The 25,099-nt window shown below is 33.7% G+C and overlaps 2 protein-coding genes and 1 pseudogene across 2 annotated transcripts; 1 reads left to right on the top strand and 2 right to left on the bottom strand.

Annotated features, from left to right (window-relative positions):
- Nucleotides 1-1,861: 1,861 nt before the first annotated feature.
- On the top strand, nt 1,862-20,245 carry LOC114373236 (annotated as a pseudogene).
- On the bottom strand, nt 9,228-10,338 carry LOC114376432. Its single transcript, XM_028334545.1, has 2 exons — nt 9,967-10,338; nt 9,228-9,887 (listed from the first exon to the last, which is right to left on the bottom strand). The coding sequence occupies exons 1-2, from the start codon at nt 10,333-10,335 to the stop codon at nt 9,372-9,374; spliced, it is 885 nt and encodes a 294-aa protein (XP_028190346.1). The 5' UTR covers nt 10,336-10,338; the 3' UTR covers nt 9,228-9,371.
- On the bottom strand, nt 17,166-24,392 carry LOC114376430 (helicase sen1-like). The gene is made up of 7 exons (XM_028334544.1): nt 24,104-24,392; nt 20,919-21,479; nt 18,921-20,156; nt 18,497-18,824; nt 18,108-18,366; nt 17,773-18,015; nt 17,166-17,595 (listed from the first exon to the last, which is right to left on the bottom strand). The coding sequence occupies exons 1-7, from the start codon at nt 24,212-24,214 to the stop codon at nt 17,556-17,558; spliced, it is 2,778 nt and encodes a 925-aa protein (XP_028190345.1). The 5' UTR covers nt 24,215-24,392; the 3' UTR covers nt 17,166-17,555.
- Nucleotides 24,393-25,099: the final 707 nt, after the last annotated feature.

The raw sequence follows: 25,099 nt of genomic DNA on the forward strand, positions 1-25,099 counted from the left end.
TTATTACCATCAAAACAAAGAAAACGCAAAGGTCCCTATTTTGGTGTTCTACTTTTCGAGAGAGAACTCTATGAAACTTCGAAAACCCATAATTTAAAAAAAAAATTAAAAAATCAAAATTGGAAGAAAGTTGTTGGAATGTCTGACTGAAATCGCACTCAATGGGTAATGTAGCCGAGCTTGGATCTTGTTTGTTGTATGGATGAAGCAAAAATCGTTCAATCTGTGATTTCTCCTCAAATGCTAGCTAGCACCATTCTTGAGTTCTTTGGTCTGTGTTTTGGGGAAGGGAATAAAAAAAGGAAAAAAAATAGAAAGAAAGAAGATATTGAAAGGGCAAGAGATATCCATATGAGAAAAGAGATGGAGGGAGCACGAGATGGGAGAAGAAGGGGATCAAAAGTGTCTAGGATAGGAAATTTTGAAAGTTGAGTAGAAGAAGGATGAATAGAAAACTCAAAAGATAAAAAAAAAAAAAAACAAAAGACGTAACACGTGTCATTATACCAAAAAGAGGATACAATTGAGTTTTCTAAAACCTATTGTATGCATAAAGAAATAGTAGATTTTGAAAACCAGACATATATTTATATTAAATTTATTTAAAGAATATGAAACATTATGTAATCTATAACCACACCATTACATGTCACTTTCGTATGCAGTATGAGTTTATTATTTTTTTTCCTCTTTTATCAATTCTTTCTCTTTCTCTTTTTATTTCTCTTGCTCATCTAGATTGTTATAACATGTGATTTATAATGTAGAAGTTTGTAATGTATCACCTTTGTTACTTTACTTGTAACAAGTATTAAATTATTAATTTCTTTCTATCTTTTTGCGTGTAATTTAGATGCATAACTTTTCTTTATATATTATAAAAATGGCATGTCAATATTGTTAAAATACAATACTAAAAGTAATTTATATGGTGCATAATTTATTTTTATGTTAAAAAAGATATACAGATATTATCAAAGAATAATGTTAAATGGGAGGGAATGAAATGAAAAGTAGATGATTAATTCAAGTGTTTAGTTAAAGAAAACTACTCGGCAGTTAAAAAAAAGTTGAAGTAAACTAAAAAAACAGAATGAAATCATTTTTGTGAATCTCACCAAAACTAAATTATATTTAGTTTAACATAATCCAAATTGTGGACAACCTGAAACGAATTGTTTAATTTTGTACTTGAACTGCTTGTAAAAAAAACTTTATACTTGAGCCCTAATTTATTTAGATTGATTTGGATTTACATGTTAAAAAATAATTAAAAAATGAAGATATTTTTTTTATAAACTCCATTAATTTATAAAGGTACCATATAACTTATTTATATGATTTTGTATAAGATTAATATGAAAATATTATAATAAAATAATAAAAATAATTTAACCTAAAAAAATAAAGCAATACAGTAATAATTTTATATTAATCTTCTAATTTTTATAATAAATAAATACCTCTCATTTATATAGACTTATTTGCAAATCTTACCACTAAATTTTTATTTTGTAAATTTTATCATCTAAGTTTATTTTTTAAAATTTTATTATTCAAGTTTCAATTCATGAAATTCATAAAAATGTGTAAAATTCGAATGGTAAAATGTGTAAAAATAAAAAATTTGAATAGTAAAATTTATTAAATATTAAAAATTAGAAAATAATTTTTTAAAAAAAATTAATGATAATTTTTTTTTAAAAAATTAAATGATATAATTTACAGAAAAAAAGTTAAATAGTAAAATTATCAAAATAATAAAAATTAAATGATAAAATTCACAATTAATTTTTTTTATATTAAACTTCAATTCCCACCACTTATTAGTAAAACAATCTTCCTTCCACTCCACTAATTTTCACTCCTAAACGACATCGTCGTTCAAACAAACACTTCTTCTGCAAACAAAAATAATCCCGCGTTAAAGCTTTCCTTCTCCGGCGACAACAGCGAACGCGCGAAACCCCGCCACGAAGCGAAAGTCGTCGACGTCGATCTCTCCCTCCTCGAAGCCATTGAGAAATCGCAGAGCGCCGTCGAAGCCCTCGACCTCCGAGCCCTAAAGAAGCACGTTCTCTCCTTCGAGCGTCGCCTGAAAGAAAACATCGAAGCGCGCCTCAAATACCCTAACCAACCGGACCGCTTCGCCGATTCCGAAGTCGAACTCCACGAAGAGCTTCAGAAGCTAAAGGTCCTCGCTAGCGCGCCAGAGTTCTACCCGGACCTCGTGAGCCTCAACGTTGTTCCCTCCATCGTCGACCTCCTCAACCACGACAACACCGACATCGCCATCGATGTCGTGCAATTGCTCCAGGACCTCACCAACGAGGACGTTCTGGACGACAACGACGACTCCGCTAGGGTTTTGGTCGACGCGCTTGTCGAGAATAGCGCACTCGAGCTCCTCGTGCAGAACCTGCACCGGTTGAACGACTCCGATCCCGACAAGAACGCCGCCGTGTACGGCACTCTCGCCACGGTGGACAATATGCTTCGGAGATTTTTGGCGATTTTTCATGGGTAAGGCAAGTGATGCTGCAACTTAACACTGTTGCCCCTTTGCAGAAGTTGTTGAGAGTTTATCTGGTGCTTGTTTTTTGAATTGTTGTTATTGGTGTTTGTGGTCTGCTATGTTGTTACTTTTTTGGTTTGTTTGAATTGCATTGTGCGTTTGCCTTTTGCTTGTAAATGGATTATTCTAAAGGAGTTGTTTGCCTTTTGCTTGTAAATGGATTATTCTAAAGGGATTGTATGTTTTGATGTGTAGATTCCTGTAAGTAAGAAGAACAAGAAAGGAAGGTACCAGGAGGATTTGGAGGAGCGCATTGTGTCACTGAACGCTTCATTATTTGGTAAGCAGGCATGTGAAATTTTATTTGAGTTTGGATTTAGGATTTCTTGTTTGGCAAGCTACTAAAGTTTCCAGATTGTATGTATAATTAGTTTTTTTTTAATTTATTATGGTCAAGTTGCAGTTGCTCTGCAAATACACTGTGCGTCTGCGTTTGACTGGGTATGATCATCAATCTTAAACATGAAGGAGGATTTTTGCTTTAAACGGGTTACTGAAAATTTGGTTTTTAATAGAGCCCAATTACATCACTCCATCTAACTGATCTCACCTAGTGCGATAATGCCTGGTTGTTGTTTGTGAAGGTGTCTTCAGCATTGTTGCTTATGCCTGGAATGTGGTCCATGCCTTTATGGATTAAAATGCTGTTACCTATTACATGTTATTTGTATATGATTAAATGATTAATGATGCCAAATTTTTTAATTGTTCAAGTGAAAGTAATTGAATCCAGTCATAAAATTGAAATATGCATTGCAGTGAGACATGCGTGTGTATGCCACTGTTATCACTTATCACTATAGTATGATTCATGATACTATTTGTGTGATATTATACAACTTGGGTGACTGAATGCAAATCGGATGCTGACTCATTTTGGCGCTTGAACCAAACCACGAATTGCAGAAATCATATGGTTCTGAGGCTTAATAGTTTGATTCTACCACAACTGGGTCACACGTCTTAACTAAGTTGGGTCATTCACAACTTGGTTCTAAAAACCCTAAAAAACTATTTTTGTTCCGAAAAATTAGTAGAAAAGAGAGGGAATCAGCTTATTCTATCCCCCCGATCAGACCCAGGGTGGCCCATTCTTCATATGCATCTCTTTTGCCTATTTTTTGTTCTCTTCTTTGCCTCTCCCTCACTTTTGTGTGTGTTTCTCTTTCTATGCGATTTTAGGCCTTCTGATTCATGATTTGAATATGGATTCAATTACCATGGTGTATACTTATATATCATTCGTGATATTGAATTTCAGTGTTCTATATTTTTGCCAGGTGGAACTGTGGAAGCTTGAGGGGTTCTAGGAGAGAAAGACTATATTAAGTAAATTTGTTGAAAATGAGTGTGAGAAGATAGACAGGCTAATGGAACTATATATCACGTAGGTTGGACTTGTTCTCTCTTCATTGTGAAGTTTATGATTATTGAACTTTGAGAATGTTAACTAGTGCCTTACTAGCACTGGTTAAGGAATTAAAAGTAGAAAGTTATTACGGGAAGTTGCATTTAATGTTATTGATGCACCTTGATCATGATTTTCAATAAAATACTTCTATTTATTGTTTCTTTAAACACTTAGTGCACTTGTTAGCAGGACCCAATGAACTTATTCCTTTTGATTCTTAACCAATGCACTTAGCACACTTGTTAGTCTACATCTTGTCTGTATAGAATTTTAAATTTGTGGTAGTAAGCTCTTGATTTAGAGCTCATATTCTCATTTGAACATACTATGTTTTCCCTCACTAGATATTCAGAGAGTCAAAGCAGAAACTAAACAGTTGGATCAAGTTGAGCCTGATGACTTGGAGGTAGTTGACATATTATGCTTCTACATTTCATAAAATAACCTTTTTTAGCACATTCTAATATTTCTGTATTTTGTAGATAGATGAAGATGAAAAATACAACTGTAAACTAGAATCTGGGCTATATACTCTTCAGGTAAGATTTTTTTTTTTTTTAATACGCTAACTGATGCTGAGAAAAATGGCATAGGTGTAGCTTTTTGCTGTTTTATGAAGTCGTCTGTAATTATTTTAAAAAATGGATGTCTTTTGATAAGCATAAGCATCAGCCACACATCACCAAGGTGTACACCCGCAAACAGCAAGCAAGAGAAGCAATAACCACCAGCAGCAGGGCGCACAACACTCAAGGGGTGCAAACCACCCAACACTTACGACCCTCCCAAGGGATGCAAACCACCCAATAGTTACGACCTGCCCAAAGTGTGTAAACCACCCAGCAGTTACGACCCACCCAAGGTGTGCAAACCACCCAATAGTTACGACCCACCCAAAGGGTGTAAACCACCCAATAGTTACGATTCACCCAAAGGGTGCATGGTTAGAAGATGTGAATCAAAGGGACATGACCCTTGGGAACAGTCACAACCAACCATTATGATCCGCTCAAGGGGTGCAAGGTCAGGAGATGCGAATCAAGGGAATGACCCTTGGAAACAGTCACAACCATTCAGAATAATTGTGTCAATTAGATGTAGTATAAATATAAGTAAACCAGAATGGGAAAGACACTTGGGAATTAGGAAGAATCTGAATTGTGGAGAAACAGACTCTCGAAAACTTGTGTAATAAAATATCTCAAATTATCTATAAGAACTTTTGTTTCATCTTTTCAAATCTGTTCCATTTTTATCTGTTCTTATCAATTTGGTATCAGAGCACCAATCCGGTGCTTGTTTCCAATAATGGTGACAACTCGATCTAATTCTGAAAATCCAGACACAACGGAGAGAATTTTGGAGATGCTAATGGCGGACCGACAAATCTGAGATGCAGAACGACAACAACTTGAAACACGTTTTGCGTGCCTAGAAGCCATGATGAAAAATTTGTACAAGCATACAGATGATGGCACACCCAAAGGTTCCGTCAATAGAGAAGAGACACCTAAAAACCACACCGACGAAGGAAAAACAGAACGATGGAGAAAATTGGAAATCTCCATATATGATGGGGAATCTGATGCTTATAGTTGGATAAATAAATTGGAATGCTTCTTTCAAATGAGAGATATACTGGAAGAAGAGAAAATTCAAGCAGCTATGGTGGCACTTGATGGAAAGGCGCTATCTTGGTTCCAATGGTGGGAGACTTGCAATTCTGATATTGGATGGAGCGATTTCAAAGTTGCCATTCTTGAAAGATTCCAAACTTCAACCACTCTCAACCCTTTTGCCGCCCTCCTTGCACTTAAACAAGAAGAAACGGTGGAAGAGTACATTGAGCAATTCGAAAGATTTGCAGGAATGCTGCAGAATGTTGATGAAGAACATTTAAAGGACATTTTTGTGAAAGGATTGAAGGAAGATATTGGGGCAGAAATCAAACTCTACGAACCCCCCCACTTTATCAATCATGGTCAAGAAGGCATTAATGATCGAGCAGAAAAACAGAGTAATTTGGAAGGTGGGACCAAATGTTGCTTCAAACTCAATTTCAAAAGTCAATACCTCTTACCGAAATCCATCCTATACGAAGACTGATACTTATGGTATGAGTCAGAAAGGTGGAGGAAAAAGTAGTGGCCCTTCTAATTCTTTCACTAGCAGTACATCCGTGAACACACCAAAAAACAGCAACTGACCCAAATGATTTCAAAGATTAACCGAAACAGAGCTTTAAGAGAAGAGGAAGAAAGGGGAATGTTTTCGCTGTGACGAAAAATGGAGCACCTCTCATGTATGCAGAAATAAACAACTTTGGATAATGTTAGTAACAGATGAAGATGATGCTGAAGACTCCGAAAAGGAACCTGGACCAGAAGTTGGAGAAACACCCCAATTATCCATGAATAGTATTGTGGGATTTACTTTTCGATGATCCTTAAAGGTTTGGGGAAATATTGATGATCACAAAGTCAAAGTATTGATAGATTGTGGTACCACCCATAACTTCATTTCCAAGGAACTGGTGAAAAAATTACAATTAAAGGTGGATGACACTCCGTTATACGTGGTAGAAGTTGGAGATGGACACAAAATTAAATGCAAGGTAGTACGTAGAGAAGTTCCCCTGAAAGTGCAAGAAGTACCGGTACAACAACAGTTCTTCTTGTTTGGCCTCGGAGGTGTAGATATGGTTTTAGGTATGGAATGGTTAGCAAGCTTAGGAGAGATTAGAGCCAACTAACGCTGGTCCTCAAGATTGATGGCAGAAAGGTGATTATAAAGGGAGAACCCGAACTTTTAAAGAAAGACGCCTCACTTAAATCTATGTTGAAAGCTTTGCATCAGGGAGAAGGGTTCCTTATCGACTATCACCACATTCAAACAGAGATAGATTGGAAGGATACAATTCCGCCATAATTAAAAAATGCGCTACATGATTTCCCCTCCATTTTTGAACCTCCAAAAGGACTTCCTCCGCAACGGCGTCAGGACCATGCCATTCACCTCAAAGAAGGAGCCCACATATCAAATATCAGACCATATAGGTTTCCTCACTATTAGAAAACAAAAATTGGTTGCTAAAATGTTAGAAGCAAGAATCATTCGACCGTCCACGAGTCCTTATTCCAGTCCTGTCATACTAGTCAGAAAGAAAGACTGCAGTTGGCGGTTTTGTGTAGTTTACAGAGCTTTGAACAAAATCACCATTCCCGACAAATTTCCCATCCCATTAATTGAAGAGTTGTTGGATGAGATAGGAGGGGTTATCGTATTTTCAAAGCTGGATTTAAGATTCGAATACCACCAAATCAGAATGAAGGAAGATGACATTGCAAAAACTGCTTTCCGCACACATGAAGGCCACTATGAATTTATGGTACTTCCATTTGGACTTACTAACGCACCTTCTTTTCCATCATTAATGAATGAAGTTTTAAGGCCAGTACTCTGGAAATACGTTTTAGTATTCTTGGATGATATCCTAATATATAGCCCTTCCATGGAAGAACACAAGCAACACCTTCGAAATGTATTGACATTATTGCAACAAAGTGAATTAAAGATCAACGGCAAAAAATGCTCCTTCGGTCGAGCAAACTTGGAATATCTAGGACATGTTATTTTCGCTGGAGGTGTATCCGCAGATCCTCAAAAGTTGGAAGCAATAACATTATGGCCTACGCCCAAGAATGTCACCAGCTTAAGGGGATTCTTAGGCCTTACTGGTTATAACAGGAGGTTTGTTGATAATTATGGAAAAATAGCTAAAAGGATTAATGAAAAACTCCCCTCGATTTTATGATCCTTTCCAGGTGTTAAACAAGGTGGGTGTTGTTGCTTACAAGTTGGAACTTCCATCTCACAGTAAAATTCATCCGGTCTTTCATGTCTCTTTCCTCAAGAAAGTCATTGGTGACTCGTTCCAGTCCCAACCTTTACCACCTATGTTATCTGAGGATCAGGAATTACAAGCTTATCCAGATTCTGTTTTAGATATTCGTGAATTACAACCTGGCAATGTGGAAGTTTTAATTCAGTGGCAAAATCTCCCTCCCAGTGAAAATAGTTGGGAATCTGTGGCTAAATTACAAGAGGTTTTTCCGACTTATCACCTTGAGGGCAAGGTGAGTCTTTTAGGCGGGAATATTGATAAGCATAAGCATAAGCCACACATCACCCGCAAACAGCGAGCAAGAGAAGCAATAACCATGGACCACCAGCAGCAGGGTGCACAACACCCAAGGGGTGCAAACCACCCAACAGTTATGACCCACCCAAGGGGTGCAAACCACCTAATAGTTATGACCCACCCAAAGGGTGTAAACCACCCAATAGTTAGGATTCACCCAAAGGGTGCAAGGTCAGAAGATGTGAATCAAAGGGACATGACCCTTGGGAACAGTCACAACCAACTGTTATGATTCGCCTAAGGGGTGCAAGGTCAGGAGATGCGAATCGAGGGGGCATGATCCTTGGGAGCAGTCACAACCATTCTCAATAATTGTGTCCATTAGATGTAGTATAAATAGAAGTAAACCAGAATGGAAAAGACACTCAAAGTGTGTTTGGATGAGGAAATTTAAAATTCTAGAGAATTTTAAATTTTGAGAATTTCAAATGCTTCAATTTAAATTCCTTCATTTCTAAAATTTTGTGTTTGGATAAGAAATTAGATTTCTTCATTTTTAAAATTTTGTGTTTGGATAAAGAAATTAAATTTCTTCATTTTCAAAATTTTGTGTTTGGATAAGGAAATTGAATTTCTTCATTTTTAAAATTTCTTATTTTGATAAAATAATCAAATGCATTCTCTTTTAAAATTTTATATTTTAATAAAACAATTTTTTAATAAAATCATTATTTTTTTCATTAATAAATTCTATGTACTATTTGTCGAGTGTGATATTCCAATAAATATGTACTATTTTAATCTATTTCAATTAAAAATATATAATTTAACTATTTAAATTATTATTTCATTTACGACACACTACACCACTCACAGCATAAACAATATTTAGTACCGTTTCACCTTAGAATGTTATTTAGAAGTCTATAGATGAAACTTGTTTTTTTGCCAAAGTCATTGGTCAGTAATGCAATTACACCAAAAAAAACTTAGACGGAAATAAAATCTAGTCACAAAATAAGTCCAACTTCCAAAATAATTCTGAATTTTCTAATTGCATTTGTTTCAACACAGGAATTCCTTCACATATATTTTGCAAAAGAAGACATAATGTTAAGTGTCACTAAACAAATCATATTTGTTAAAACATAATTTGTTATATAAAATGAAAGATATAAATGTAAAACATAATTATACAACATCAACATACTTGTCATGATATCAAATGTACCTGTAATTTGACATCAAGGCATAAAAGATAAGATGTAATCCTCTTTCACATCCAATGGAAGAGCTTTTATAATCGCAAATTTAATGGAATTTTCTGTCAACCAATCAATTGCTCTATGTCTAAGTGCACCATTAAAATTAGGTATATTATCTAGCTCACCCACCACTTCTTGTACCACTTCTTGAGCTTCTTTTATCTCCATCTTTTTTTTGTTCTCCATCTTCTTCTTAGTCACTTCAACAAATTCTTTCAATGACTCGGCTACTTCTTTCATTGAGGAAATCATCCCTTCTTTCTCTCCACTCTTACTTGGGCGAATGTTTTTTCTCGTGGCAGAACTTGATCCCTCTAAGTCAAAACTCACACTATGAATTGCTTCCTCTTCATTTGTTTCTTTGCTCATGATATCATCTGCATCTAATGCATTTTCTACTCCGAGTCCAGTAGCTCTATCCTTTACACATAGCTCAACAATATCATCCCAATTAGGAATGACTTTGAATCGAAATTGTTTGTTCTCTTCATGTGACTTGAAAAAAAATAGAAACATGTTAATAACAACACAAATAATAACTACTATTGAATAAAATTAAAAGATAATTGGCTACCTTAACATATTCATTCCATGCAATTTCATTTTCAACGGTAATCATGTACTTTGTGTTGTCCCAGTCAAATCCACTTTGACTAAGAATGTCACTCACAATTCCATACCATATTCTCCAAAGCTTAAAACGATTCTTAACATTATCTGCTATGAGGTGAACTCCAAAACGCTTGGACAAAATTTGAGCTGCAGTACTGTATGCTACTGCTTTCCAATTTCCATCACCTTTATTGCCCAAATTTCTTTGATCTCTAAGCACATCAGCTAGCACACGCTCCATTTCCAAGTTCCATGCGAAGTAACTTCTTGTGTCCTCACTAGACATCTTTCTTTTTCCACTTGACTTGTTCTTCACATTGCTTGATTCCATTTCTCTAAACAAAAAAAAATAATCTCACATATATAATTACATATATATAAAGGTGAGACATGTCAAATTAGCATTCTACGAAAGTATAAAATTAACTACACATAAAAAGAAAACAAAATCCAAAATATTATGAAATACATAAATCCAAAGTATCACACATACATGAGTATAGAGTCAATTACACATAAGAAACAAAATCCAAATCCACTGAAAGCATCTCCCTAATCAAAGTTTCTTCTTATTTGATAGGTGGCAAACATATTCATTGCTAAAGTATCACGAAATCTTGTCCATTCCTCAGTTGCTTGGATAGTTGTGACTTCATCTCCAATATTATTTGTGACTCTTTTCATTTGTTGATTGATTAACTCATTGTCAACAACAGATAAAAGTTCCAAGTCTTGGGCTTCCAAAATTGGATCACTATGTTGTTCATCTCTTATGAAATTATGTAACATGAAACAAGCATTAATAATTCTTATTTGTGTTTTTATATCAAAAAAAGAAGTTCTTAATATACTCCTTTTCTTCAATACCCCAAATGACCTTTCAATAACATTCCTTGCACTTGCATGATAAAGATTAAATAACTCCTTATAGTTTTGAGGAGTGTTTCCTATCCACAAGAAAATATTTACCTACAATGGTTAAAAAATATTATATATAAAAATATGCATATTTCTTTTATATGTTAAATAAAGTTTCATCATTTCATGATATTACCATTTGGTATATGGAGACAATTTTGACGACGCAAAGCATCTCGCAATACTCGAGAATCTCCTGCTGACCCTTCCCACCTGGGCAACACATATATAAACCTTAAATCTGGATCACAAACTCCTAAAACATTTGTAGAGATATCACCTTTTCTATTACGATATCTAGGTCTATCTTCTGCAGAAACTGTTACAGGAATATGTATCCCATCAAGTGCTTCAATCGAATTCTACAAACATTTGAAAATAAAAAATAAGTCACAATCACTTAAAGTACCTTATAATTACTAACAAATGACAAACTTACCTTAAACCATCTCCATTTGTTTTCCATCGAGCCCTCTATATTATACTCATGGAACTTCAAATATTCTTTACTTACTTTCATTATAGCTCGGAGGACATTCTTGAATTGCCTACTAATTGTTTCCATGGATCTACAATAACTAAAGTGCACAACTTTATACTTTAGGTTGTGAGCAAGGATATGCAAAAACATTACCACAGCTTCATTTATAGGAACATTTTTTGTTTTTACCAATTGCCCTTTCTCTTGTAAAATTCTACAAAGCTTAAAAGATGCCTTTTTACTGACCCTTAATTGTTCAATGCAATCAGTTTTTGTTCCCCTGTATAGACGATTGAGGAAACTATGCCTTTCTAATTCCAAATTTCGGGCAGGTTCCTTAACAAAGTACTTGTCATGATACCAAGTCAATGCACCCAAAAGCATAGTGACAACACTAACAATAATGAAAAATACTTGTTCAAGTTCTTCTTCCTCCTCTTCATCTCTTCTACGTTTTCTTGAAGCAGCCGAAGCATCAACTATACTACTTTCCATTTCTTGACTATCCACACTATATAACTAAAAGAAAAGTAATATAATAACAAAGAATGTTATTAACTTTAATAAACTATTCACAAAAGCTCTATGACAAAGAAAGAAAAAAAGAAAATAACAAATAGTATATATAATGCATAAAATTATGGGTAAAGTTTTCTTTCCCTTACCTATGAGGCACAACAGAATTTGTATTGAAATCCTAATGGAACAACAAATTTATTATACATTAAAAAATCCTAGTGCTGACAAGTTTATTATACATTAACATTTTTATAAAGACAAGCAGCATGGTTATTAAGAAAGTGGAGCATGGTTATTAAGTTTCAGCGGTAATTTATTAAGTTTATTATACACATGATAGTCTGATTTTGTTAACTTTTCCTTGTAAGTTGAAAATTTTGATTAAATGAAAGGTTTTAAAACAGCTTCGTAATTATAATTTCAGCTATAACCTCAAGGTTTTTGGATTTTTTTTATTTATTTATATTAAGAAAACAAAATGTATCTACAATTTCTCACTTACAATGTCAAAACTTGCGACAAAATGATGATCACAATTGAAAACCTTAGTTATATGCCATGTGGAGATTTAAGCAAATTATAAATACACTCATGACCCACCAATAATTTCTCATCAGCTTGGTTCTGATCTCAGGGTAGAAATCAAAGTCAAATCTATTTTTTTCAATTTAAAAATAAACCAGTTGGGTTTCGTGAGCTGTCCTACAACTTGTTTATTGGTTGACTAAGATTGCATACCACCGGCTGGTTCAATGTCTCTAATAAACAACCACATTTTGAATATGTATCACCAAGAAATTGACTAAGACCATAGACACATAATGGTCTAAAACTTCCTAATAATTGTTCCTAGCTATGTAGATCAAAATTTAGGTTGCTTAGAACCTTTAATCAATCATCTTCATATGTCATTTGGACATAAGATTCACATAATATATTTACTCTATTATTATTTTGTGTAATTGGGTATGCATAGGTGGTGGTCCAAGGAAACTGTTGCTGTGGTTACAGGTGGAAACAGAGGAATTGGGTTTGAGATATGTAGGCAACTTGCTGGTCATGGAGTGATTGTTGTACTGACTTCAAGAGATGAAAGTGTTGGTGTTGAATCAGCTAAGGTCTTGCAAGAAGGTGGCTTGTCATCAACTTGACATATTGGATCCTTCATCCATCAACCAATTTGCTGACTGGTTGAAAGAAAATTATGGTGGTTTAGACATTCTGGTCAGTTTCTAAAACGTAATTACTTCCTTACAATCTTACTGCACTTGAATTAGTGGCCTATCCTATAGTTTTGTCCATTTTTTTTTATTACCGCTATGGACTAGCTTATTTTCTCAACAAGTTGGGAAACCGAGATCGAACTTCTATTAAGGGTCCATCATAAGAATCTCGTTGGTCTTGTTGGTTTCTGTTTTGAGAAGGGTGAACAAATGCTGGTGTATGAGCACATTCCAAATGGCACTTTGATGGATAGTCTCTCGGGTACTTTCAATTCCTTCACTACTCCGTATATACCATGCATGCTAACAAAAACTAAAAAAATAACTATTGACATTTACCCGATAAAAAAAAACATACATATTGTATCAGACTCAAATATATAAATAAATAAGGATGGAGTGAAGAAAATTTTTTTTCTGTAAATTTATACAATCTCATTTCTCTTGACTATTAACAAGCAAACCTCTTATATGTCCATTTCATTGTAAATCACCACAATTGTTCTTAATACTAAGATGGTTTAACATTCACTTGTCAATTATAAGCCCCATATCTATTTACCAGATCAGTATACTAAAATGGACCTGTTAAGATCCTGATTTTAATACAAACTTGTAGATGAATAACAATGGACATACTGTTGAGATTTTAATACAATCTCATTTCTCTTGTCAATTATTCTTTCCTAAACTAAAGGTATCAAACATATTCTCAATAGTTAGAAATACAAAGTAATGGCTTCTTCTTCGTTACCAATTCTAAGACTAGAAATCTGTGTGTCATGGAGAAACTTTGATAAGAGTTAACCGGAACATAACACAAAATAGTAATATAGCTCTGATGCCAATAGTCACAAATTATTAACTCTATCACATTACTTAAATTATTTTTCTTCATTTGATTTTGCCAATGCAGGAAAGTCTGGAATCTGGATGGATTGGATAAGGAGGCTTAAAGTAGCATTAGGTGCAGCCAGGGGTCTGGCCTATCTTCATGAACTTGCTGACCCACCTATCATAACTAATTAAATACTATTCTATTACCAGCAAGAGCTTTTACAAAGAGTATGGGCAATCTTCTAACACTTTTTCCCAACTAGACTTTGAACCCTCTCTTCCAACACAATAAGCCCTTTACCCTTCTTCCATCAACATTAATTTAACATTAACATGGAATAAAACGAACCCCACTTATTACAAATAAAAAATATATTCTTAATCATAGATTTAAATATAAAAAAAATTCCCCTAAACTGCTTACTATCTTTCACTGTTTCTTCAACTAACAGATCCCAAAAGCTACATCTCTCTCAAAAAACCGGATGATTTATTGCCCCTAAAACACATTCTTGAATCTCATATTTATACCATAAAAAAACTAAAAAAACCAACTTCCCTATCACAAACCTACTAATTTCACTAGCTTTCTTTCTTCAGCAAGGATTAACTTATAGGAATTGAATCTTGTTTGAATGAACTATTATCAAAGGAGTCAAATTGCAGGCATCAATAAGAATTAGAAATTCCAGCACAAACTACATAGCATATGAAAATAGACAAGAAATAAATGAACACCGTGATTTCTAGATCTACGCCTTATTACACTTAGATTGAACAATAAGGATAGAAATAGAAATAATAATTGTAGGAATAATGAAAAATGAACCATCTATTTGAAAAGTGCATCGGTGGAGGCGAGAACTGGCCTTGCTTGTGATCGGCACCTTTTTCGGAATAATGCAGAGGGAAAAACTGCTGCAAGAGAGAGACAAGAGTGAGAAACTTTGCAAGAATGAAGGAGGTTTTCGATGCCGTCAAACTTTCCGTTGCAGTCAAGAATGAAGGAGGTTTTCGATGCAGTCAAGAGTGAGAGAAGAGGCGAGAACTGACCTTGCTTGTGACCAACACAAACTTTCCGATGCAGTCACCGGAAACCACCACTGGCAGCTGAGTGTGGAGGTTTTCGGGAGAAGCCAAGAGAGAGAATAGTGAGAGGATGAAGGATGTTTCGGGAGAAGCTGTGGTATCCTAGCATAAAAGAATTTCAAATTATTTCCTAAAAGGAAGGAATTTGAAATGTTAATATTTAAGTTAACTAAAATCCCTTATCAAAATACTCAAATTTCAATTTCTTTTCAAATTTTTATCCAAACATCTTATTTAATTGAAAAGTAATTAAAATCCTTTAAAAAATTGAATTATCCTATTAAATTTCTCCATCCAAACATACTCTCAGGAATTAGGAAGAATCTGAATTGTGGAGAGACAGACTCTCGAAAACCTGTGTAATAAAATATTTCAAATTATCTATAAAAACTTCTGTTTCATCTTTTCAAATCTGTTCCATTTTTATCTGTTCTTATCATCTTTTATGATTTCTTTGGAATTGTTCTTTGTACATAATCAACTGTATTACCAAATGGATTTTATAATGGTTTAGTTTCTTTCCATTTCGGAAGAATTTTAGTAATCAGGTGGTTCTTCTACTAGCATCATCTATGTAGAAGCAGATACCAGTTTTACAGCACCTTTTGTGCACTAACAATTTTATATATTCTTCTGCAGTTGATTGCTGTCATTTTGGGTCATCTTTGGTGTTCAGAGCAAGTATTTACATCTAAATATTGGTAATGTCAAGAGCTTTGATATATATGTTTTCGCCTGACTAGCGTTGATTAAAAATTGTGTGATCAGGCATCCACAAATGAGAGGGAGAATTGAGCTACTTCTCAAGCAGAACAAACTTAGTGAGAAGCATATCAAGGATCTACTTCAGGTATATGTCCTCAAGGACTTATTATCTTTTCAGTGTTGGTTTCTGTGTGTAGAATGAATTGATGAAGTCCGATGCCCAACTAAATATCAGTTTGCAATATTTCTTTTGCTTTTCCGCATTTCAAGGCACCACCAATTGCATGATTTAAAAAGAGTAATATTTTAGTCCCTGAACCCCCCCTGCCCCCTAAAAAAGAAATTTCAGGATACGAGTCTGTGAACTTGATTATCCCTTAGTGCAGTTTACCTGTCTTTAGAAGGTTGCAACCTTGTACTTAAATTTTGGTAATTTAATTATATACTTAAATTTTGGTAATTTAATTATATTTCCTTTTTCTACAACTGACGATGCTTAGCTTCCCCACTTATGATGTGTTTGAATGATTCAGTGCATCACCCATAGAAACCCAGTAATTTAAAAAAGAAATAGCAGAGGTTCAAATCTATTGAAATTTCTTCCAATTTTCAGGAGTATCATGACAATATTGGTGACCTTGATGGACCGAAAGAGAAGGAGAGAGCACAGACAAAAATTCAGAAGTTCATAACGGCATTATAATTAGTGTAAGACAAATTTAAATGGAAGTGACTAAAGTTATTCCTTTAAGTGCATTTAAAAGAGAATAGATTAGTCAGGATAATGGAGAAAGAACGCCGATCTGCAAATGTTGTTGAGTTCATAGCCATGTAGTGCTTTTTCCACACAACTTCTTAATGTAGTTATAATGGACATTATTTTTTCCCTTGGTGGGATGTCTTGAATTTTGTTCCTCTATAAAGCAATTTCAGTCCAATAGGAAAACTTTAGTCTTTCGCTGCCTATTTTCATAGGTATAACCTGAAATTAACCGCTACGCTAAGAGTGGTAGTTAAAGTTTTCCTTGTAGTCATTTACTCATTTTAACATTGTAGGTAAATTTGTCTGGGGTTATAAAATATACATTGGCTACAACTAACTATTTTTACTTTCATCAGAGAACCTAACTATAGTTTGGTAATATTCTTGTGTTCATAATAATAAGATGATGAGGATGATGATGAAATACAGTGTATTTCAAATTTGTAGGAGGAAAATATACGTAAGAATAGGGCTAAGTTTACAATGTTCAGTTGTACTTACGGCTTACGGGACGGGATCCAAGTTCTTGTTTGATCATGATCTGAATGGTATGTTATTGGGGATTCAGTGTCAAAAGATGAAGCGGAAACAAATGAAACTAATCATGCTATCAAATTTGATCGAAATGGAAGAATGCTTTGAACATGTAATTCGTATATATAGAGTATAACATTATTTTTATTGGATTTGAGAAATCACTAAAGTTATTTTTGCTTTACTTTGACCCTTGTACACAGATATACAATATATTAACTCCCTCGTGGATTTAGCATACTTGGAACTGGCACACCCTGACGCCCTTTCTCATTCACTCTTCGACAGTGCAGATACTCGAGATAAGAGGGCACATCTTACACCATCTTCAGGTAAACACAGCCTTGGATTTGCCTTAAGAGGAGTGCTAGCATTTCTCTAATATAATATAAAAGGACACATTTTACAACATCTTCAGGCAAACTATTACAACGTGTATCATTGTTCCCCGGTGCAAATCTATATAATCCCTTCCCTCACCATCACCACCTTGGTGTCCTTGGCCTGCCCCTGAAAGACCCTCTGGTATGTAGGTTAAATGATTAGTTCTTCACACTAGCTATAACGCTAATCTAATGTGTACATTATGCTTTTGCATGCTTGTTACGCCTAAATAAAAGCATTACTTCATCTTTCAATTGCCAAATTGGTTATTAATGAGTAAAATGAAAATTAATGGCTAGGCTAATTTCCCCTTACCTGAAGGTGGTAGCAGTTGTTCTTGTTCGTGAAGTGCTCCCTAGACTGAGTTTCTTAAATGGGGACTCATATTCATCAAGTAGTTCAATAAGCAAGGATTCTTCCTCAATGGCCTTTGCCAGTTTCTTGTCATCATCAGCATTATGGAAACACCCTCTTTCCTTAGCATCATTGACTAGATTTCTCCATAGAGAGTAGTCACTGCTTAAAGTGTTTTCATTCCCTAATATCCACAGGCAATATCTGCACAAATTAAACCCAGTTTTTAATCAACTTATATCTGTTCTCATAACTTGAAAGCAGCAATGCATGAGTATCTTATATTAGTAACATACCTAGCGCGAGTCAGTGCCACATTAGCTCTTTGCCTATTGTCAAGGAAACCTATTTTTCCATTCTTATTAGATCTCACAGTGGAGATTATTATTATATCTTCTTCACCACCTTGAAAGCCATCAACAGAACGAACACTGACAGAGAAGTTAGGATCAGAAACCAAATTTTGCCGTGTGATTCTTTCCTGGATTTCATACACTTGAGCATTATATGGAGATATGATTCCTATGCTAACTTTCTTCCCTGTACTAAAAAATTCTGTAGCAAAAAAAGGAACAATGGTATGTTATTGTATCCAAAAGAAAGTTATATTATTTTAGATTAATACAACTAACGATTCACAAACACATATAATTGGACACTAGAGAAGGAGGGAGAAAAAAGTAACCATTTTCAAGGCTTTCAATAATCTTGCAAACAGCAGCAGCCTCAACCATGTTCTTCCAACCATGTCCAGCACGAGGCATCTTCTCTTTACCCTTGGCTATGTTTATAAACGAGTACGAATCATACATTTTTCCTTCAAGGAAATGCCTGTTGTAGCTCACTTCTCTGACAAAAGGGGAATCAGAAAGTTGCTTCTCATAGAACTCCTTATTTGGGAATAAGCTGATGGATGGGTGCATTCTATACTGAACATTAAGCAGATGCTTCTTGTGTCCCAACGATACCAGCCTCTCAAACAAACTTCTTCCATATTCAGCTTCTTGAGAAACCTAAATTTTGATCATTATAATCATATTAGAAACTAACCCTTAATTATGCACACAATCCAAATCACAAAGAATGACATAAAAAAAAGAAGCAAGTACCTGGCTTTTGACTACCGCAGGAAGTTGTTTTTCATCACCAATGAGGATTACATGGTGAAGGCCTGGTAGCTGCAACGGAATGGTTGATTCACATTCTTTCAGCTGAGCTGCTTCATCAATAACTAGGAATTCTACGGGTGTCATTCCATCTGCGAACAATTTAGTAGAACTCGCAGCAGTACAGAAAATCAGGCGTGCACTCATCAAGCAAAATTTTGCCATTTCATATTTGTCAGTAATGTTTGGAAGTGAAATTGTCTGAGAAAGTGATCTCAGTTTGACAAGGCACTCTTCATTTTTAATGCTTAACCTTCCAAGGCAGTCAAGAATGCTTTCTCCATCCTCACAGCCATCAGAAGTTTGCTTGAACTTATCTTTACTCAAAGAGTTTTCAAGAGAACTTAGCAAATCAAGAGCTACAGGCATTTTCTTTATCTCCTCAAGTGGAATTAAAGAAGTTGGTAGGTGTGTATGCAAGGTTCGCATGTATTCCTCGAGTTGCTCTCTATTGGAACGCAATCTCTGCATAAAATATTGCTCCATTGTCTTGATATTTTTCCTTTTATGATCCTTATACAAAAGGTATTGCTCTTCAATGCAAGTGGATTCCTTCTTCAAAAATTGCTCTAATGTCAGATGATCATCATGCTTTTCATTAAAGTACTTTTGCTTAGCAAATTCTTCCAATGACTTAAGACTATTTTCTTCCTCACGCTTATACGAATCATATTGCTGCTTGGGGTACTCGATTAACTTGATCATTGATTCCAGGGAATGTTTCCATCCAGAACACTTCAAGAGATTATCTACGCGATAATCAAGAAAGACATCGTTGAGGCACCGGTAACTGTCTACTTTCATTCGAGATTTATTGCCAAATACAACTATGTCACCAAAGCCAAATGTATCACACTCAAGTGTCTCCATAACTAAATTCTGCAGGCGAGCAGCCACTTCCAAAACTGCAGTATTAGTTGGAGCACATGCTAATGTTCTGGCTTTTAACTTGAGCAGGGAAAATAACAAGGAAGCCACTGTCTTTGTTTTGCCAGTTCCTGGTGGGCCCCAAATAAGTTTAATAGTGTCATTATGATGACATTCCCTCGAAGTAACACAGCTTACAACTGCTTCTTTCTGGGATTGATTCAGATTTTGAGACCGGATTATGTTTTGTACACTAGAACAAGCTACACTATGGTTTTCCCCAGAAAAGCAAAGTTGGCAATTTTCTCCATTCTGTAAAATATAAAGCAAGAAAGAATTAGTAATGAATATATAATACTCTCTCCGTCCCAAAATGACTACAGTTTTAGTCTTAAAAAAAATCCAAATTGACCGATGTTCTCATTTTTTAATGAGATATTAAAACATCTATTCCAATTTTACCCTTAATAAATAATATTGTCTTGAAGACTTAATAATATATTTATTAAAATTAAGAGGGAGAACAAGGATATTTTAATAAAATTATTTTCTAATAAATATTAATTCTCTTGGAATACTTGTTTTATTGGTTTGTGTAAAAAAAATCTTAAACATTAGTCATTATGGGATGAAGGAAGAAGCATTATGCACTAGAAGTGTTAAATATTTGTTTATGTTTTCACTCAATCACAAACTATCATGTATAAGTTTGTTGACTTTTATCATATTATCAAAAAGTAATAATAAAGATGATATTTGATTGACAGAGACTAAATGCTTATTATATGCATTAGTTATTAAGGCAAATATGTTTCCTTGACAAGTATGTAGGGATAGAATCTTACAAACAGAAGTAATCTTAAGAAAAACATTGAATTCCTGTCCAGCTATTCAAGGATTGAATTTGAACATATATGGCATCATGCCACTTGCACAACAAATACATGAACATTTTAAGTACCCATGTTTAAGAAGTTACAAATGATACTTCATACTTAAGTAAGAAAAAATGCTCAAGTAGTATGTTATCAAATAATAAAAAAGCTCGTTATGAGTTGACTTAGTGATTCTTACATTTATATCAGCTTGCAGCACTTTCTTCATCATGCTCAAGCTTGCACCCTCAAGCTGTGACTTCAAGGCTTTCCAAATTCGAACATTTGTGGTAAGGTTCAAAAGATGGAAGGCATAAAGCTTTGGTGCATCACTCTTGCTCCTCAAGGCAAACTGAATGTCCATGTCAAAGCTTTTGGATGATAATATTGAGATCTTGTCAATACTTTCTTTTATTCCATGAACATAACCGATATGGTAGTTTCTTTTAGGCCTGTTGATTAAGTCATCTACGGTTTTCGGTTTAATATCAGTGAAGGCAATGAGGTCTCCAACCTCAGGCTCATATTTTCCATTCACATCATTGCTGCTTCTGTTCACAGATATTTGGTAGAACAAGCTCTTGGTAGGTATGAAGCTTCTTGACCTCTCGAGTTCAATGCTTGAGATTTCGCAAAAGGAAGCCCGCGACACACCTTTCAAGTTCGAACATAGATCGCTCCGAGTTTCCTCAATCAGTGAAGGAATGAAGGAGTTCAAGTAATCTGTTGTTGACAGGAATGTCTGTGGGATCTTCAGTACCTGAGTGGAAACAATGCTTCAAGCTTACATATTTTTATAAGAATAATGTTTTTTGTAGACACCAATAGCTAGTCTACACCAAAAGAGAGAAAGATATAAAAGAGGGAAGAGTGACAATATGATAACTGATAATGATATGATGTGATATAGGAAAGTAGAGACAGGGAAATGAGAGGTGTTAAATGCCAGAAATGGATTCTCTTGCGTGATGTTACCTCTGCATGAGATCCTAGCCCTTCAATAAGTTTCATTAACGTAAATATATTTTTATTTTAAAAATGAGATTTAAAAGAATAAACGGTGAGATTGTGACACTTAACATGGTCAAATAGAGAATCCATTCCAACTAAATGAGTGTTTATATGATTGAGGTGTCTATGCATCATTCATTGTTGTTTTGATAATGTGTCTTTGGAGGGATACAACTAGTTAATATTTAGATAACTCAGACTGGGTCAATCTAACTCAACTTGGTCTTAATTTATCAAAAATGGGTTGGGTTTTATCCGTTTTGAGATTAAGCTGAAAATCTCAATGCTATTCACGCTTTGGATTGATTTGATTTGCTTGCCAATTTTTTTAAAAAAAAATAATAAAAAATGGATGACTTATAAATTGACTCAACAAATAAACAAATATAAATAATTTGAAAATAATATCATAATCATAACAATATTATCCTATTAAGTTGGTTTTGGCTGAAGTGATTTTTAGAAGCTATCATCCGAATTTAAATAAATGTGGTGTAAAAAAATAAATAACATAAAATTCATAATAGTCTACAAAATGTTATATCTAATAAAACATTACTTAACAAAAATATCCATAAAAAAGAAACACAAAAACCTCAACTCAGCTTGTTAAAGCAACCTAACCTGCCACCTATGAAAGTTTAGTTAATTTACATACTCCAACTCAATTCTTTTTTGTCAGTTAAATGGACTGATCCCTCCAGTTCAATCCACATTTTGACATCCCTATTAATGTTAATGCATGTGAATCCTCCTAATAGATTGTGGAGACAACCATGTATCTTGTGTACATAAAGTAAGGTCTTGTTTGAATAATTTTTTTATAAGTGCTTATAAGAGAAATAAAAAGAAGAAGAAAAAAAACGTATCCTATATGTTAAACTTGGCTTTTGCATACATTAACATAAGCTCTGTGAGAAACAGGGGCGGCCAAGAATTGACAAAATAGGGAGGGCCAATAAAGACAAATTTTCTAAAAATTTGTTTTTTTTTTTGTCACTAACACCAATTCATAACAGGAATTAAATTAAAATGATTTTCAATAGAAAAATAGAAATTAAAATAATTAAATTATGGACACAAAAAATTAAATTAATTACATTTTTTACAAATAAAAATTAAAATATAAAAATAAACTAAAACAATTTTAGTTATGAGATAAAAAAACAAATAAAACTATCAAAATATGCTTGTTAATACCACAATGTGAGAAAAAAAAATATGCACATGTAAAATATTTTACATAATTATTCAATTACAAATTATTGTCTAGTAAATTTGTTAACTTTTATAATAACTAATTTTAAAATCATATAAATATTATAAAATTATTTTATATTATCAATAGATAATTATTAAACTTTTATAATATACTTGTATCAATCTATATCGATACGTAATTAAATATGATGTTATATTAATAAATTAATTTATTAAGATTTTTTAATAAGAAATTAATTTATTCAGATATGTTCTACATTTCTAGAAGAATTTAAATTTTTCTTAAAAAAATTGAATGAATTTTCTAAATTTATCCTATCTTTTTTTAACAATCACGAACTGGAAGAAAAAATGTCCACAAGACATGTACAATGTTTAAAAAAAACCTTTAATGTAGAGTAAAATCTTATCTAATAATTAAAATTAACAAAATAAAAAAATTTATATTCAAAACATTGATATTGATTGTGAAACTTAAAAAAAAAATGAGGGGCCATGGCCCCATAACCCGCACATAGGTTCCCTCTTGGAGAGAAGCTAATATAAAAGAATTCCTTTTTTTTTAGAAAAACTCCTGAATAATAAAATAAGCTAGTTTTAACTTATTAAAAACACCCGTTTTACTTTTTTGTCCTTCTATAAGTATTTATAAAAATAAAAAAAAAAAAAGTACTCAAACATGTCCGTAGTAGGACACATATAGATATATTTCTCATGCCAAACTAATAAAAAAATGCAGAGGATAGATAAGTAAGCTTAGCAACCAATAAAGTTATCATATGCCCCCCACATATTCCATGAAGTATATTTCCTCACTAAAACAATATAACCAAACAATACAGAGTCTAAGAGAAACATACAGGATTTTGTTCAGCACGTGACTTGCTGAGAGAGCTAGGATTCTAATGTTAATTATCTATTTCAAATTGGAAAAAAAAAATAACTGAGGTGTAAGAAAATATAAAGCACATAAGCAGTGAGGATCAAATGAAAAGCAAATTTCATATTTTTCAAATCATTGTATATGAATGTCATAGAATTAATGGTTTCTCATCATGCAGTTCTAAAATTCAATCTCCTCTCTAACTAAAATTTCATATTTGAGGTTAATGTGCCTTTTCATGTTAAGTACTGAGAGGAGGGTTGAACAACCTTGTGTTTGCAGAGGTTGTCGTTGAGAACATCCTTGAGAGACCAATTGAACACAGTCTCTACCAAATCAAGACCTTCCTCATTGTCTTTGGCAATACAACTCCTCTCCATTCTTTCTTTCTCTTTGTGCTAAAACCACTTCTTTCTCAACAAGGAGCAATAGCTAACACAAGAATGTTATGTGCAAACCAAAACAAAAGGGAAGAGAGATACAAAGCATTCCTTACATCTAAAGGAAATAAATAGTTTGCACAAAACTTCCTCAACAAGGTATACCTACTTTAATATCCATGATGAAAGTTAAAAGAAGATTCTCATAGTTGATGGACCCTGTTTTATGGTCATCAAAAGCAACTCACCGTACAACATAAAACGTCACAGCTATAGAAAAAAAGAATGGTAAAGGGGTGTGTGTGTGACTATGAAACAAATTAAATAAATGCACATAGGCATTGACGCCAAGTCAACTACAAGTCATTCCATTGGAGCGTGTAAAAGAGGTCGGCTACTCGCGTCTATTGGTTACTTACATTGCAATTTTTGAGGAATGTGAAATGAAGCAACCTGAAGGGTACTGTAGAAGACTGAAAATTACTATGAGAAATTTAGTTGGATCTTTCCATCACTTTTAATGTTGTGTACTAGTTTGTCGACTCTGATGGAAAATGTTGAGAACCAGCATAAGGAATTCTACTATGTTGCTTAATGTATAAGCATCCATAAAACATAGAACATAAATAATATGAGTTTAATTATCATATACGCTTAGTATATAGATTTTTACATAATTAACTAATCAAAAATATAATCCCATATAATTTTTTTAAGACGGTTTAATTTAAAATAAATAAATTTATCATACATATATTATATAACGTGATTGAATGATAATAATGTTTACATCGTCAATAATATTCTAATTAAATTCAAATAATATTATCATAATCCTACTCAAATCTTAATTAAATATTTTTTTCTTAATAATGCTAACATTAA

The sequence above is a fragment of the Glycine soja genome, chromosome 11 (genome assembly GCF_004193775.1).
Source record: "Glycine soja cultivar W05 chromosome 11, ASM419377v2, whole genome shotgun sequence".
Taxonomy (NCBI): domain Eukaryota; kingdom Viridiplantae; phylum Streptophyta; class Magnoliopsida; order Fabales; family Fabaceae; genus Glycine; species Glycine soja.